The 17,878-nt window shown below is 46.6% G+C and overlaps 1 protein-coding gene across 2 annotated transcripts in view; it reads right to left on the bottom strand.

Moving 5' to 3' along the window:
• Positions 1-17,878, bottom strand: part of asic1b (acid-sensing (proton-gated) ion channel 1b) — a 91,464-nt gene that overhangs the window by 24,725 nt on the left and 48,861 nt on the right. The window contains exon 1 of one of the 2 annotated variants that reach the window (XM_084705978.1): positions 9,585-10,256. The exons of the other annotated variant lie outside the window; for it this stretch is intronic. Within the exon in view, the coding sequence (XP_084562104.1) occupies positions 9,585-10,256 (672 nt within the window). Of the gene's footprint in view, positions 1-9,584; positions 10,257-17,878 lie in introns of those variants that run through there. 2 annotated transcript variants of the gene reach the window in all.

Raw genomic sequence — 17,878 nt, 5'->3', positions numbered from 1 at the left:
ACTCATGCAGTTCCGGAAGCGTTCAACCTTATCAACCTGTCACTGCCGGCTATAAATGTGTGAAATGCACCTTTAACCTTTACTGGTGCCAAGTCAGATACCACCAGACCACAGGGAAGTCAGCAGAAGGAGACAGAGGGAGTAAGAAACAGAGAAAGAACGAGAGAGAAATAAAAAATGACAATGAGGGAGGTATTAAAAGAGAGAGATAGAGGGAGATAGAGAAAGAGAGAAAGAGAGAGAGAGAGAAAGAGAGAGGGAGAGAGAAAAAGAAACATAAAGACAGGGAGAAAGAGATAGAGCGAGAGTGTGGCAGGGAGACAGTCAGACAAGGACATGGTGATAACTGAGACAATTTGGAGGATAATTATGTTCATGATCAAATTTCAACGAGAATCTCCTCCAGGAATTGTTCACTTACACTCCTCTATCTTCCTGTTTGTCCTCCTCTCCCCTCCTCTCCCTTCATTTCCCCTCCTCTCCCTTCATTTTCTCTTTTCAATCTTCACCTCCCTCTACAGCCACTGTCTTCATCCCCTAATGTACTGTTCCTAACACTCCCTTCTCCCCCCCCCCCTTCCTCTTTCGTTTAGTTGGCTGGACTGAGCTCATCAAGGTTTTACAACTCACTCACTCCTCATCACTGCTCACACCACCCCTCCCCCTCCCCCTCCTCTCCTCTTCTCTCCTCTCCTCTCCTCCTCATCTCACCCCTCCTATCCTCTTGCTCTTGTAGTTTGTCCAAAACTCATCAAGCTTTTCCATGGGCAGTTTGTAGGCTCCATGTAAATGGGGAGGATGTATCATCTTCCTGGTCCTACAGTGGAGCCGGAGGGCTATGAGCTCAGCTGAGTCACCCTGGTGGGATTTACATAGCCGGGCTGGAGAGTTCCAGAAAGGGAAGAAGATAGTTCTCATGAATGTCTAGCTCACAGCTCTCTTTCCCCCCCCCCCCGTCCCCCCTCGAGTTCTACACACACCCACACACGCACGTACCCGTGTGCACACACACACACACACACACACACACACACACACACTCACAGAGGAGGGAGATGAATGAATGGCTCTTTTGTGAAAGAAATGGTTCTCCTTCCTCATATACCAACGATGGAAACACAGGCCAAAAAAGGCACCAACTACATATTTATTTGTGTGCGTGTGTGCGTGAGTGCGTGTGTATAACTTGTTATCTTGGTGTGTAAACACCAAGATAACATTTCTTCCAGCATTCAGACATTAAGACCCTTATTAGGCTCTTTATTATTATCAATGCCTTTGCAGTGCATAAACATTCCTGCACTAGCAGTGGAAGTATCTTATGTAAGTTTATCAGATGCTATCCTTCAACTTAAAAACCAGCAGAAAAGTAGAGGGCAAAAATGAACTGCCAACAGAGATTCAGTTCTGTCCCAGACATTTATTCAATACCAAATGTTTTGTTCTTAAGTCTCAACACAACTTTCTCACGACAAAAGATCTTGCTGAACTGGCCAGAGAAGACAATTAAAGTGCGGTCAAATGAGAGTCTGTGTAAACGCACTATCGGGTGTGCGTGTGTGCGTGTGTGCGTGTGTGCGTGTGTGTGTGTGTGCGTGTGTGGGTGTGTGCGTGTGTGTGTATTTACTGTCAGGGATTATTCAGATGTGCAACAAGTCAGGGAAGACAAGCAAACTTTCAAAGCAAAAGCAAACTTTCTGCTGAAAAGCGAAGCGTGTTCAAAGTCAAAGTGTTCTTCTGTCAAGTGAAAAGTACAACACAAGGTCACACAAACAAGGACATCTTCTGACATGACCACATGGGGTTGCTTGATAGACATGGGGAGGAAACATTAAAAGAGCCACAAAATATTAGTCACAAACTAATGTGAGTGTGTGTATAGGCGTGTGTGTGGGTGGGGGTGGGGGGTGGGGGTTGATGGCTCCCTGGTGGTTTTGACACACACACAGAGTTTAAAAGCTTCCAATCACAGGAGAGCCACACAGGCTTTCTAAGCAAATGGCTTCTCCTTTCATGTTATCTGACTTTCTCTGGTCTGTAATGGTCTCTGGAAACACATTTTCAGGGAGGGATGGAGTGATTTAGGTGAGTGTGCGGGTTTGTGAGCAAGTTCATGTGTTTGCATGATCATACGTCTGTGTGTGTGCGTGTGAATACAAATAGCTCTGGAAAATGTTTTGACCAATACAAAATTATCAGGTTTTGCTGATTTTAGTATTCATAGGGCAGTTTGAGTAAATATTTTAGTTTGTCTGCTACTACTGACCAATATTCAAGCAGCTCAGCTTAGTTTCATGCCTCTTAATCATATTCCAGAGACTTTCAAAGGATTTCAGGTCTGGAGATTGGGCTGGCCATGACAGGGTCTTGATCGGGAGGTCCTCCATCCACACCTTGATAGACCTGGCTGTTTGGCATGGAGCAGTGTCCTGCTGGGAAAACAAGCCTCAGACTGGGGGAACATGGTCTGAGCAGAATGGAGCCAGTTTTCTCCCAGAATAACCTTGTCGCTGGCTTCATTCATGCGTTCCTCACAGAGACGAATCTTCCCGACAACAGCAGCCACCATGAAGCAGCCCCAGACCGTCAGCAGTCCTACAGCCAATTAAGACTCTGGCTTGTAGGCCTCTCCAGGTCTATTAGAAGACCAGGTGTTAGGCGAAGCTGCAAATTGAACTCAGAGAAGATGGCCTTGCTTCAGTCTTGTACGGTCCAATCCTCATAGTCTTTTACTCACCTCAGACTTGCTCTTCTTTGCTTCTCAGTGACAAAAGGCTTTTGTCTAGCGTTCCAGAGGCAGCCTGTCCTCTCTTTGAACGCCCTTAACCCCAACTGCCGTTTGCCATTTTTTAATAAGTCCCTGGATGTCATCCCTCGGTCGTAGAGTGACATGTGAAGACATTTGGCGGCCCCCTCGGTTAATGGAGAGCGTTTGTGCCCTCTGCCAGCCTGTTGCTTTGTTGTTCACCCTTTACTGCTGCTTGACTTTCTTCTCTTGAACCACCATCTTTGACATTTTGAAGATAAAATCAAACTGTCGCTCACTGTATCGCTCTGTCAGTAAAGCCAGGATTGCGCCCTTCCCTTTCCTCGCTTGTATTTATTTATAAATCTTTCGGCCGACAGTTATTTTTTTATTCTAATCACTTTTGAGGTACAACTAGAACAGTTGTTGCCAACCATCTGGTCCTATTGCAAAAGGATTATAACAACCACAGCAGTGGTTTGTAGACTTCTTCTCGTAAAAAAAAAAAAAAGATTTGTTTTAGGTGATCACCTAATCAGTACCTCATTAGGTAGAATGAGGTGTGTCTGTGTTGAAAATCAACTGACACTGGCCTGGAATGGCTGCCATACATGTAGAGATGGTGAATCAAGAAAAAGTTGGGAGTGGCCTTTTGTAGAGCTGAGTGTGTGTGCATGTGTATGCATGTGTGTGTGTGTGTGGATGCAGGAGTGTGTGTGTGTACGCGCAAAGCTGAATACAGCGGGGGTAGCTATTGTCGCCAGCCACATCAGGAGGTGTTTGGGCAGAGCCGATCAGTGGTTAGATTAGTATCAGTTCTTCTTATTGAGTTGTGATCATGAATATCATTATTCACCTCATCTAGCCCCCCCCCCCTGTCCTCTCTCTGCTGCTGGTGACTCACTGCCACAGAGCCACAACCTCACCCGCCTAGATCGAGCATGCAGGCAGACACACCATACACACACACGGCTGGTATATACTAGGGTGACCAGATTTGAGTTTGTGAAAAAGAGGACACTTCGTAGCGTCAGTGGTGGGGAGGGGGGGGGGGGTGCTGGTCGTGTATTGCATGTCGCACTATCTGATCAAAATGACAGTTCTCTCTACAGTCAGAGTTTGCGCAAGAACGTGGAACGTAAGGGGGTAATAGTTGGTGAAAGACCCAGAGAAACACGAATATCCAACGAGGCAAAATCCCAGACGATTTTGGAATCCCTGCCGGACGCATTTTTTAGGTCTCAAAAAAAGAGGACATGACCGGGTAAAAGAGGAAATTTCCGGGTAAAAGAGGACATGTCCGGGTAAAAGAGGACATGTCCAGGTAAAAGAGGACATGTCCAGGTAAAAGAGGACATGTCCGGGTAAAAGAGGACATGACCGGGTAAAAGAGGACATGACCGGGTAAAAGAGGACGTCTGGTCACCCTGGTATATACAAACCCATGGCTGAACACACACATGCACACACATGGATGGATGGTATGCACAGACACACAGTCCTATGGATACAACAAACACATGGACCGCATACACAAACACATGGCTCTACACACACACACACACACATACATAAGCCCACACGCCGGCACATCACAGGTTTGTCAGTATAAGCAGTGTGTGGAGGTGTCCAGCCTGCTGATTCTCCAGTCCAGCGTTTCTTCATCCTGGTCGTTTATATCAACTACCGCCTCCTGCTGACCTCCATCAGAAGTGCCAGCAGAGCAGCCAGGCGAGGAGGCCCAGGAGAGGAGCGACAGAAACACCATCCCAGCACCACACACACACACACACACACAGCCACATACACACCTCCCCAACCACCCACACACACCTTCCCAACCTCCCACATAAAGAAACACACACACCCACACACACACCCAGTCCCCCCACATACACACACACACACCTCCCCAACCACCCACATAAACAAACACACACACACACACACACACACTAAAGCAGCCATAGAGTGACTTCTGAGAGTACTTCTGGAAACACTTTCCTTAACAGCTGAGCTGACAGGCAGGCAGAGTGTGAAGCTAAGATCCCCGCGCTGGTATTCCAGAGCTGATATCATGTGTGATAGCAGAGCCCATTAGGGATTGACTTTGCCCTAATTAGTCTCTGATAAGTGGGTGTTGGCCACATCTAAGGCACTTGTCATCTGTCTTCTTCATCTATAATGGAGCCAATGAGCTTTTCCCTCACTTTCCCTCATTTAAAAATGATTAGTCTTCATTAATCTAGTTTGAAGGATGAAGAGTCAATGTCATGTTTCCACCACATGGTGGTTAATCCCTGTGTGTGTGATAGAGAGGTCCTGAGGTGAAGAGAGGCCTTCTGACTGCTCTCTCTCCTGAAGGAGACATGCTACATGTGGGTCTCAGCTTCCAGCCAGTGTGGCTCACTGTGTGTGACTCTCAGGGCATGGCTTAATGGAAAAGTTAATTAAACGGGCTGCTTTTAGAAAACAGACATCTATCATGACAGGGAGAGGGTGAAGAGATAGGGTAGACAGAGACAAGCGAGAGAGAAAGATAGAGACAGAGAGAGAGAAAGAAAATGGAGAGAGAGAGAGATAAACAGAGAGAGAGAGAGAGAGAGAAATAGAGAGAGAAAAAAATGGAGAGAGAGAGAGAAATAGAGAGAAAAAAATGGAGAGAGAGAGAGAGAGAGAGAGAGAGAGAGAGAGAGAGAGAGAGAGAGAGAGAGAGAGAGAGAGAGAAAAGAGAAAAAGAGAGAGTGCAGACATGACGTCTATTCATGATCCTGATGACAATAACACAATTAGGCATCTTGATTCACATTGATTCCCTATCCAGACATTTTGTGCAAAAACATGTTCTCGGTTGGTCATTAAGTCTTCAATGCAGAGTTAAAGTCCTTACCGAGTCTATATTCTGCCGCAAACTGTGGCTGTTTGCTTTCAACATACATGCTGTTTATATGAGGACAAACTATTAGATACAAATTCAGTACAATTTGAATAACTCGGACGAAAACATGGCATGGACTGGTTCTCCCTAACGACACCGCATCTGCTGTGGTCACAAATCTGAATCTCGAAGTAGAGACACCAGTGCCCCCTGGTGTACATAACGACACAACTCGTCCAACTCCTAATGCCTGTCTCCATCATCTACAGTATTTTGCTAAATGTGGTTGACCACTAGGAGGAGGTAGAATATTGGACAAACATGATTTTGTGTTTGTGTGCTGAAGGGATAAAGGATCCTATTTGTTTCCAAAGTAGCAATTTAACGTTCGAGATAGTGAATGTGGACCAAGCTTCCTATAGTTGATGTTATCACTGTCATCCACACACTCTGTACATTGTCACATTGTCACATGTCATGTCATTAGGTGTCTCACACTGTCTAACATTCATTATGGAACAGTCCTATTTGAAATCATCTGCTCACAACTCCCGCTTTGCAAAGCAGTAAAGCACAGCCAGTGCATCCTGCTAACACACTGAAGCAACTACAGCCGACCCTGACATTTGAATTCCCATTCAGCAAAAGGATTGTGTTGGGAGCAGCGGGAGAGGACAGGAGGAGAGAGAAGAGAGGAAAGAGGGCTGGGCTGGGCTTACATGAGGTGCATTTGATTCATGATTTGAATGAGCACATTTGGGGACCTGTTTGGTTGTACCGAAGCCAAATCAAGCAGCAGTCCATTAAGAGACGCAGGTCTGCAGTGAAGTGGGACCGAATGCTGAGCCTGGAGGATCGGAGGAAAGACAGGAGCTGGGGTGACTGCTCTTTCTCTCTCCCCCCTCCTCCCTCCCTCTCTGTCTCCCCCTCTGTGTCTCTCTCTCTCTCTCTCTCTCTCTCTCTCTCTCTCTCTCTCTCTCTCTCTCTCTCTCTCTCTCTCTCTCTCATTCTCCCTCTCCGTTTCTCTCTCTGTCTCTCTCTCTCTTTCTCTCCTTCTCTCTCTCCCTTCACCCTGGTCTCCCCTCCCTCCCCCTCCACTCCCTGTTGGGGTTCTCAGATTCTGCCCTAGGACAGAAACCTGAGCCCTCTTTCAGCCTTTCTGTCTGCCTTTCTGCTGGTCTGTCTATCTGTCTGTCTGCCCACCTTTTCTATGTGTATGTCTGTCTGTTTGCCCGCATGCCTGCCTGTCTGTCTGTCTGTCTGTCTGTCTGCTAGACTGAGACAGAGTGACTATGGATCCATGCAGCCTGCCCACAGTGGGAGAGGCAGGCCCCGGTTAACATCCCTCAACTTCACCCCAGCAATCAATTACCAACCCCCACCCACAAACACCCTCCCCCACATCCTGACTCCATTTACCATCATCACCTTATTTAATAAACAGGCCAGTTAGAAACTTGATGCTTTGCTCTACCGTCTGTGTAGTAAAACAATAGCCAAAATGAACACACCCTATTGATTGTCATGGTCCCCCACAGAGGGGTGGAGCCAGAAGCAGGGATGTACAGAACTGTGAAGGGTTGTAGGGAGATATCCAGTTGGACCTGGAGACACACCTCCCTGAAAAACATTTCCATACTTGAGATAGCTTGACAGAGTTGGAGGTCTGTTTGAAATACCTTACAGTATACCTTACTGAAATACCTTACATCCTTTTAGGATGGTTTGTTTTGTTGTATTAGGTAAACAGAATGAAGTGCACCGATCAGACTTTTTAAACCGGTATTTAACCTGCAACAGAGATACTGTAATGCAATTGGAAGTGTGCTCTATGGGAAATTGTGCTGGCCTTATACCCCAGTCCAGCCTAGGCAGCAGCAGCCAGAAGCACTTAAAGATGGTGTTTATTTCAGCTAGGGGGAAGGGCATCTCTGCTCCTCAGAGATGGACAGGGAGATGATAGCTTATCCACAGGGGGAAACTCCATCTCTCAACAACACTCTACAACCTGCACACAAACACACACACACACACAGACTCATACACAGTCTCACACACACAAACACACACCCTTTAAAATAGATAGCAGAGGAGAAAGTGCCCTTCTGAACATATGTGATTGAAGGAAGCAGGGGCTTGCTGGCTATTCATTTTGAGCGGTTAAGTAATGGATGGTTACAGGCTGGTCTGTAGCTGGGGGGTGTACCATGTCTTTGATGGCATAGATAATGAAGTTACCAGGATATAGGGTTTCGTTTCAAACTAATAATGACACCAGGGAAGTCATCAATAGCTTTTGTATGCCTTATCCATGTAGTTATACCAATATCAATGTCCAGACACGATGAGGATCTGTTTTGATTCCAGATGTAGTTAATCTAGTTAGGATGCTTCACGAGGACACAAACTTTTAAGCATGAGATTGATTCGAGTAAACCATGACCCGAGCCCTAACAATATACCCACGATTTAATATTTAAAAGGAATTAGACGAAGCAACCATTCGTGCGTGTGGCTCTGCAGAAACCCTCCTGCAGACTGCAGGCACACACCAGAGGCCACACCCCCTCCTGCAGACTGCAGGCACACACCATAGGCCACACCCCCTCCTGCAGACTGCAGGCCTCACTCCTTCTGATGAGACAGACAATCAATAAAGAGATTCATGTTCCCTCGTCTTTGGACAGAAAACCTCATCAAGGACACAGAGCCACCACTGTATCTGGGTTTTGTCTTTGGGAACGAGGCCTCAAGCCAAAGTCAATGAGCGCAGCATGAATTACTGTAAGTGACACAACCGGATCATTACGTCCTAGGATAGGAGGACACACTAGATGGTGCAATACCTACCTCTGTTTCAAACATGGGTGCTTCATTTATTTCAAATGTTATCCTCGCTATGATTGTTCCTTAGATAACATGGTATTAATCAAACAAATCAAGCACGCCCCTAATTGACAACATCTGTGAATTGTTTGGTCCTTGAGTGGGTCTGACTGATATGCAGAGGAGAGGGGATGAAAACTGCTCAGTGTGATCATGAGCAGAGCTCATATCATACACCAACCTTCAGGGACCAACCCAGTCTGCCAAGACGACAAATGATCAACATTTTAGTGTTACTAATTAGGATGCTATAGGAAGGCTTGGGCTGCCTCAAGCACATTCACAGACACAGGAGCAACAAGTCTCAGTAAGGAAGCTCGATATAACTGAGACATCACAGGGTTCTCAGGCGGAAGAGACAGCTCTGCGTCTATAAACTAGACGAGGGGCCTTTCGGTCAAATTCCTGAATTTACAGGCAGGTCACACCCCAGTCCAGAGCTGTAGAAAGGTCAGCCAAATCAATACACCAATAGCTGCGCTCCTCCCTCGGTTCTCTGTGCTGCTCAGACCTGTCTGAGGGTCAGGGTGTGTGTGTGTGTGTGGGGGGGGGGGGGGGAGGGGGCACACAAGCACACCGGCTAGCTTCACACTGAGAATGCTACAGAACAATTCCTAACAAACTCCCCAGGGGGATCTGTCTCGTTGGCTAATGTGAACATTCTGTTGGGTGACACTTTGACACAGCTGAAAGCCTGGACGTGTGTTGACTTCACAACAGGATTGTTGTTAGCTCACTGAGCTGAAGCCTAATCAGACGGATCGGAGATCTAATCTCATTTATCACGCAAGACTGTTCATCATGACAATGAGGACCACCAGAAAAGACCTTGGTTTATCACCGCCATTTATCTTAACTTCAGAGTTGAACAAGTATCTCTCTTAATTGGATTTGACTACATTCCAGTATACTCAAATGAGACACCATTTGATTGGATTAGATCAAATTAAATTACTTTCACAAACGTAATTAGGCAATTCGGCTCCCCTGGGACTGTGCGTAGATGCTGCACAGCTTCGAAGGTTGAACGACACAGTGAGTTGATCCTGTCGCAGAGACATCAGGCCACCCTACCTCTCTGAATTGCTCCGGCCCACATTCCTGCCCGGAGAAGTCACACTCCAGCAGCATGTCCTCGATCCGGTGGCGTGTCCGGTTGTGGAACTCGTCCAGGCTGAAGCGCGAGCCCGGCTGCCGGTCGGGCTCCGGGGCGAGGGGGATCCCGGGCGCCATGTTGTCCTCAAAGCCCAGCAGCTGCCCCATGAACAGCAGGTCGCTGTATGTGATCTGCGAGCGTCTCATCGTGTTGTAGTTACAGAAAGTGACGGCCGGGAAGGTCATGTTGTTGGCCACCATCTCGTCCAGCATGGTGACGTGGTCGTACTGCAAGTAGTAGATGATTCGGTCCGCCACCTGCAGCACGAACATGGACAGCGCCAGGAGGAACACCACCCCCCACAGTCCCTGCCGCACTCCAAACTTCTGGTCCTCCACGAACACGTGGTTGGCTCCGTGGAGGGAGCAGCCGCCGAAGAACGCCGCCAAGTCGTCCACCTGGACCTCTTCCTCCTCCTCTTCGCCGTCGTACACGTCTAGCTCCTCGCTCTCCTCCCGGTAATCGCCCAGCTCTCCCTCGCCGCCCTTCACCACCCGCCGGTAGCGGTCGTCGAAGACGTCCTTGCCGGCTCTCCCTCCCGGCTCGTCGTCGGCGGAGAAGGAGATGCTGCACATGATCCTGACGGGCATGGCGGAAAGCACCAGAAGAACCGCGGGGAGGACCGGGGGGAAACTTAAGGAGAGGGAGACTCTGGACTGATGTCAGAAGTCAGAAGATAAGAGTCTGGAGGATGCCAGGTGAGCACTCGGCTGACCCTTAAGTGTTCTCTAAGCCTGCAGTGTCTGGACCAACACAAGAAGACCAAGGGCAGACCAATCCAAACTTCAAATATAGGAACAGTGGACAGTGCTAGCTCTGAACAAAGATGACACCCAAAGACAAATTCCAAACGACCGAGAGTGTCCGAGAGTGACAGACAGCAGATTAGATCGTCAGGAGAAACACGGAAGGCACTCCTTTTCAAATTCTTCCTAATTCGAAAAGAAAAAAGTTCAGCTGAACTTTTTTTCCTTGAAGTGAATGAATTTGCCGTACGAACCGGAGGTGAAAAGTTAGCCTGCAGACAGGATGATGAGTTACCAGAGGGCAGAGGTGGAGGCAGGATGAAGATGATGATGACAATGATGAAGTCCGTTCTATCTTCTGTTCTTCCCACCAGAGCAACGTCTCCAGTGGTGCTCAGAGAAGAGATGATGATGCTCTGTCTGTCCTGACTGCAGTGAGCCCAGTGGAGGAGAGGAGGAGGAGAGGAGGAGGAGGAGGAGAGGTCATGAGATCAGGACACAGTATACTCCCCTGGAGCCCCCTCCAACAGGTCAGTGAGTCAGGGCCCGGTTACAGAGTATCCAGGATGAGCACAGCTGCTTTGACGCATCAGGGGAAACAAGAGCTCTGCAGTCCAGATAATGTTCAGGAGCGCCAAACTAAATGAGGTGATTCGGTCCTTTTCGCCGATGTCACAGTCTTGGTTTAAAGCTTCTCTGCCATGAACTCAAACCCTGAGTTCTCAAATCAGACCCACCACTCATCACAATTTCTACTGTAACAGGATGACACACAGAAGTCAACAGACTGGGTTAGATGTAGTATTTATTCTCTATTTGAATTAAGATGAAAATGATGCTACAGTACACAGTCCCTCTAAAATTAAATGAATTTCAGTTCAATGTACTTTCATGGATTTGAGTAAAAGAAAATACAGTAAAATAAAGTAAAGGCTTAAAACCAAGAGGGAGGATGCAGCTTCCTCCACGAGGAACATTCTTAGTCTGATTCAAGACATGCTGTAAATGTGCCCATCAAGATAAAGAAATAAGCTAATCCAATGAACAAAATCCAATTTCCTTGTTTTTTCCAATCACAACTCTTATTTTCTCATCATCTCTCTCAATGACATTCAGCTCTCAGCTATTAGCTGAGAGGGGAAAAGAACGATAAACAGAAAACAATATAATTGTAGAGAAAAAGGTGCCTCTTGGCATAATGAATGAGGACAGGAAAGTGGTGTACCTGTGGTGGTGTTGCTTCTGATATGAAAAGGAAGTAGATGAAACTGATACAACTTTATTGATCCAGTCCCATTAGTCTGTCAGGATATTATTTTCAGAAAGATGATGGAACCAGGAGGACAACCAAACACTCACTGAGGTTTTATCTCTCTCACACACACACACACACACACTCACACACACACACACACACACACACACACCATTTCAGCAATGTTTATCTTTAGAATCAATCCATACTACAGGAAGTGTCTGTAAGGAAACATCTGGAACTGTCGAGCACCACAGGGTTTCAACCAGCAGAGAGCCTGCATGGTCTGACTAGAGAAGATTAATACTCTCTCTCTTTCTCTCTCTCTCTCTGCCTCTTTCTTTCCTTAAGTTAGGGAGAAGGGAAGGAGAGGGGAGGACGAGAGAAAAGACTAGAGAGAGAGTGCACAGAGAGAGCACAAAGAGCAGATAATGAAAGAGCAAGGCGAACTGAGATGGTATCTCTATGGGAAGAGACTTCTTTGACACCCCTACGGTCATTGTGTAGTGGGTCACTGTCCCCCTGTTCTCTGGCTGTTCCTAAACACAGTCCAGACATAAATACACACTATGAGATATGACCCAAGATAGGGAAATAAGTATGGAGGACTGGATGTCTCTGACACTGTGGTAAATCAGCGGTGCATTGAAGATAACCCTGCTTTTAGGGCAAATGGTAATGTTTCTACTGATTTTAATAAATCAGTGACTGGTGCTCGGTTACAGAGCAGTTCCTTGCTTCAATACCAGGGGTCAGTGTTGGTCTGTCGTAGACAGAAAGTTCCCCCGGGCCTGGCGTTTCAGCTTCCCGGTCAAGAGAGGAGAGAGGAGAGGAGGAGAGGAGTGGAGAGGTAAGGGGAGTGGAGAGGAGGAAGGAGAGGAGTGGAGAGGAGAAAGGAGGAGAGGATAGAGTAGGAAAAGAGGCTTCTTCACAACTCCTTCTCGAAGACTTAGCTAACAGCTAGACCCGCCGTTGCCGTGGTTACGAGTCATCCGCAGGAAGATGCACACAAAGCTCATTGCCATGGACATGCACGCACAGCACACACACTCACACACTCACACACACACACACACAATATAAATCTAATTGAGATTATGTTGCCAATACAAAATGTGACCGTAACTGGGCCTTTGATGTAAAAAATATAAATCCCACAAGTGAGCACATGTGGCCTGATCCAAGATTAGACTCTCCTCAACAAATAAAACCTACATTATTAAATAATTGCAAGCAAAAATACACAAGTACGGTACCAATTGGGATAAGATACAAATGTTAGAGGAGGATAAGGGGCAAAGTAGGTAGTGGTAAAAAGCAATAGAGCAGAAGGAGGAAGAGGAGGAGGAAGGATGACGAGGAGGAGGAGGGGGAACAGGAGGAGTGATATATCTTGAATGTTCTCTCACACAAGGATTTGTCTTTACCTTGAAATCAAAGCTTGCCCTGTTCTCATCCAGCTCAGACCTGTCACGATCTGAACTGGAATCTGATCCACATCTCTGGATCTGTGAACACATAGAGCAGCATGGATAGAGCAGCATCGCTAGAGCAGCAGACAGAGGCAGAGATAGAAAAGGCAGAGGCAGAGACAGAGGCAGAGACAGACAGAGGCAGACCGAGAAAGAGACAGAGGCAGAGACAGACAGAGGCAGAGGCAGACCGAGGAAGAGACAGACAGAGGCAGAGACAGAGACAGACAGAGGCAGAGAGACCGAGTAAAAGACAGACAGAGGCAGAGACAGAGACAGACAAAGGCAGAGACAGAGACAGACAGAGGCAGAGAGACCGAGGAAAAGACAGACATAGGCAGAGACAGAGACAGATAGAGGCAGAGCCAGAGGTAAAGAAAGTGGTGGAGACGGAGGCAGGCCAGGTCAGTGACCCAGACAGCATTGGATGGTGAAGTGAGACTGAAACAGAGTGTTCATGCAGTGTTCCACAGCGCAGGTCAGACACACCAGGAGGGAACTGTCTGGATACACAGCTCTGCTGAACCTGCTCAAATACCAGGCTGCATGCCCCGCCTCTTCCCCTCTCTCCCCTTAACCTCTGCTCAAATATCAGCCTATCCTCTCCATCTTCCTTCTCCTCTTCCTCCCCATCCTCCTCCTCCTCCTCCTCCTACCCATCTCCTCCCCCTCCTTCTCTCCATCCTCTTCCCCTTGCCCATCTCCTCCTCATTCCCCAGGAGACTGTCAAGATTCCCTTCCTCCTGTCATAGTTACACATGATGGTTACACAGAGTGAGAGAGAAAGAAAAAAAGAAAGAGAGAAAGAAAGCGAGACAGAGAACAAATGTTAATCGGTCATATAGGCCTTTCGCAATTAGCAGCTGTTATTGACGCTGTGATCTCAGTGGGACGGATGGGTGGCTGCTGTAGCTGTGAGAGGCAGCGCACACACAGCTGCTCCTGGAATCAATGGAATCAATGGAGGCATCAGATGTTGCCATCGGTTACATTAGCACCACCTCCCCTTGGCCCCTCCTTCCTGACAGAGAGCTGGCTCACTGGCATGACGGGCAGTGGTCAGGAGCCAAGGACGGCAGTTTGGCGATCGTTCGTCTGGCCCGCTGGGTTAGACGCCGGCCTGGCCAAGAACGTGGTTACTGCTCTGTGTTCTTTATTTCCCTGATACTAAGAGCGCTCTCCGTCTCCCTCTCCCTCTGTCTTTCAAAAGGGCAATTTGAGAACGCCAGTTATCTCGCTAAATTGTCTTAAATGTTCTTCCCAATACGTTTTTTTTTTAATGCAGCCTATTCATCAGGACCTCTATTCCAGCTGGCCTCCATGGCTATTGCTCTAGCTTTAAAGACATAGTCTGAAGCTATTTAATTCAACAGCAAGGCCAAACTGTTAGGACAGACTGGGAATAAAAACCCACTAAGCAATCCAAAACGGTTTACTTCTGCAACCAGCATTCTCCACTCCAAGCCTTTAAGACATATACTGTACTCATCTCACCATGAAAACAGAAAAAATGACTGAGAGGGGGGAGGGGGTCTTTAGTGTGAGTTAGTGAGTGTTTGTGTGTGAGATAGTGTGTTTAAGTGTGTATTTCTTCCTGTCACGAGCAACAGAGTGGTTGTGACAGGATAGTAACAACTCTTCCTCTGCAGGGCAGGTCAACACACATCACTCATGATTGTGTATGGTGTGTGTGTGTGTGTGTAAGCTGAGGAGGTGATGACGGGGAAGGATAAACATTTACACCACGTCGCCCTCCTCAGGTCACAGGATGAATAAGACACAGATGGTGGCTAAACCTACTGGCCCTGTCAGAAATAATCAGAGCACAGCGTCTGAGTGCGTGCACCTGGCACTCTTCCTTGTCTCTTTGGTTATTAAACAGTACTGTGAGGAGAGGAGTAGAGGAAAGGAGAGAGGAAGGAAGAAGACAGGAAGGGAGAAGAAGGGAGCATAGAAGGGAGGAGAGGTGAGGAGAAGATAAGAGAAAGGAGGAGAGAAGGAAGAGATGAGAAGAGAAGAGAGGAGGAAAGTAGATGAGACGAGAAGGCAGTGGTGGTCAACCTGCCTGCAGCTGGACATGTACCTAAGAGCCCAGCTCGAGGCCCTAACTGCTCATATAATCCTGTCCAAGCCTAGAGGCATCTCAAACTGTTCCCTCAGCAAAACCTACTGCTAACAACTGCCAAACTACTGCCCCCCCAAACGCTAAGGTTCAACAACTTTCTGGTTAGTGAACTAGAACCTACAGCATTGACTAAAACAAAAGTTACTTTCCGGATTTTGATTGAAATGTCCCATTCTCCTAGGTTTTGGTTAGGTAGATAGGTTTTTGTCACAAAATCTCCTCCTTCCTCTTAGAAAACAAGATATCTTGTTATCCTTGTACTTTTCACATTGTACATACACAGCATTTGCCTGATGGAACAAACCTCGCCAAATACTGTAGACTTGTAATGTTTATGAAAACCCAGAACTGAGTGATGCATTCCCTGACAAAAAAAGCACCACTGCAGTCCTCAAGCTTAGAGGTTTAGTATACTGTTTTGTATATTATTTTGAATATTTAGGAGGTTTATTATATTATATCTTAGCTAATCATAGGTGTAATCTATGTTCTTAGTTCTTATATGTCATGTTATGCCAGGTTGCTTTGCGTAGTCTTGTCCTAAGAATTTCAGTGCCCAGTCTGACCTTGTGTTGTTCTATGCATCTGACAATAAAAGACTTGAACCTTGGATTAGAAATAACAGTATGTTCACAGTAGGCAGAGGGATTCCTGGTCCACAGTACACAGTCACTGAAACTGCCTCTTGGGCGTAGGAACGGCAGGCTCCATAATCTCTCAATTACTCTGACATCCAGAATGTTCCGAGATAGCGGAATGCAGCATCAGAAGCACAGATGACATGCTCCGTGTAAACACAGCAGAGCAGAGGAGAGAAAACACTTGTACTTCTTACTGGGGAGAAATGTTCTTTTTCTGTCTTCGTCTCTCGTTTCTCTTGTCTCGATCTCATGTTTCTCTCTCCTACTTCCTCGCTTATACACTCTGTTTCTCTATCTACCTCTTTTGCTCTTTATCTTTCTCTCGATGGTTTGTGAATTGGTGCCTTCCGCTTCTGAAATAAGCTACTTATATTTTTCCATTCAGTGTTTGTAATGTATTTAACCCTAAGATTGCTGTTTCTCTCACGGGTTCATATTCTCCTTCATAATGCAGCCCTGATGTAAAAACGTTATATTCATAGCACTCGAGTAATCATGAACATTCTAGAAGGAAATAGGAATTGAAAGAAGAGGGACAATATAAAGGTCGAAAGAATGGAGGAAGAAAGGAATAACCTTGTGAGAGACAGTTGGATTTTGGAGACCATGCGAAATCCTTCTTGCCAACCTCCAACCTTTCCGTTTGTGGCCAAACCACAATGGTTCGGACCAATCAGCACCCTACGAAGACTTGCAGTCAGGAAAGGGGAAGGCTGAAGATAGATGGTTCAGCCAATCATCTGTCAAGTATTTTTTTTAAGTGCCTTTCCTTTTCCAAACAGTTTCCAAGGAAGACTTCCCAGATAGATATGTGTAACTAACTGGTGCCTCAGGTTAAGGTAGGAAGGAAGAAATCGAAAAGAAGGGAGAGAGGAGAGATGGAAGACACTGAATAAACTTTTCCAACTATTTTATTCACCCTCTGGCACGACTCACAAAAATAGACACGTTTGTCTTTGACAAATGATATCAATCAATGTGTTTACTTCCAAATGAATGTGACCGATTGATAATTTCCCTGGAGAGATGCCTGTACAGTCATCTGAACAAGCCACAAAAAACAAAAAACCTGTCTTTATTTTTACTATAACTTGCTTTTTTACCTTAATTATCACAAAGTTTTCAGGAGCAAATGTGGGACCAAAGTGTGTCACCTATTTTGTGAATGATTGCGATTCCTCCAACCCTCCAATGACTCCACCTGAACTATCTGAAATAGCCCCAGAAATAAACATAAGAGTGTCTATTGTGAGAATCGCTTCAGTGCTGCTCTATGGATGGAGGCAATCATCACTAACATCCAACAATTGCTATTCCCTGATTGTCCTCTATCTTCGGTCTGCTTCTGTAGTTATAGATCGACTATCATGGGCTCAATTGTTTCTCAGCTGTCATTGGACAACCCTGGAGAACGGCTTGGTTGACCAAAGAGTTGCAAACACTTAGTTTCAGTGTTTGAGTGTGTATGTGTGTGTGTGTGTGTGTGTGTGTGTGTGTGCGTGTGCGTGAGGGACGGACAGGCCGTCAGGAGAGTCGGGAGATTTCCCGAACGTCCGGTCAAACGGCCGCGGTATAATGAAAAAAAAAATATATATATATATTATAATAATACACGGTCGGGTGCCGGTCTGCGTCCTGGATGTTTTTCAGTCCCAGTCCAGACCTGGCATTCATATGTCGTTGTCAGTGACCAAAATAAATCTCCGGCTCTCCTCTGACTAGAAGATACGTGAAAACCCCCACATTGTGATTAAAAGGCACCAAAGTAATTGATATTCCCGAGGGACCTGCTAGACGCTGCCAGAGAGGAGGAAGAGGAAGGGGAAGAAAATACTCCATTGGATTACTCAACGTCAGTAATGGCCATAAACATATAAATCACAGTGTTTAAACGCTGCTGCGGGGAGGATGAGTCAGGACGAGGAGGAAGGAGGATGAAGGGAGGCGGGGGGAGGAGACAGGGGGATGGCCCG

This window comes from Hypomesus nipponensis, chromosome 9 (assembly GCF_054491055.1).
Source record: "Hypomesus nipponensis isolate SF chromosome 9, ASM5449105v1, whole genome shotgun sequence".
Taxonomy (NCBI): domain Eukaryota; kingdom Metazoa; phylum Chordata; class Actinopteri; order Osmeriformes; family Osmeridae; genus Hypomesus; species Hypomesus nipponensis.
Note: the sequence above shows the minus strand (reverse complement) of the source record. Positions and strands in the feature narration are given on the sequence as shown.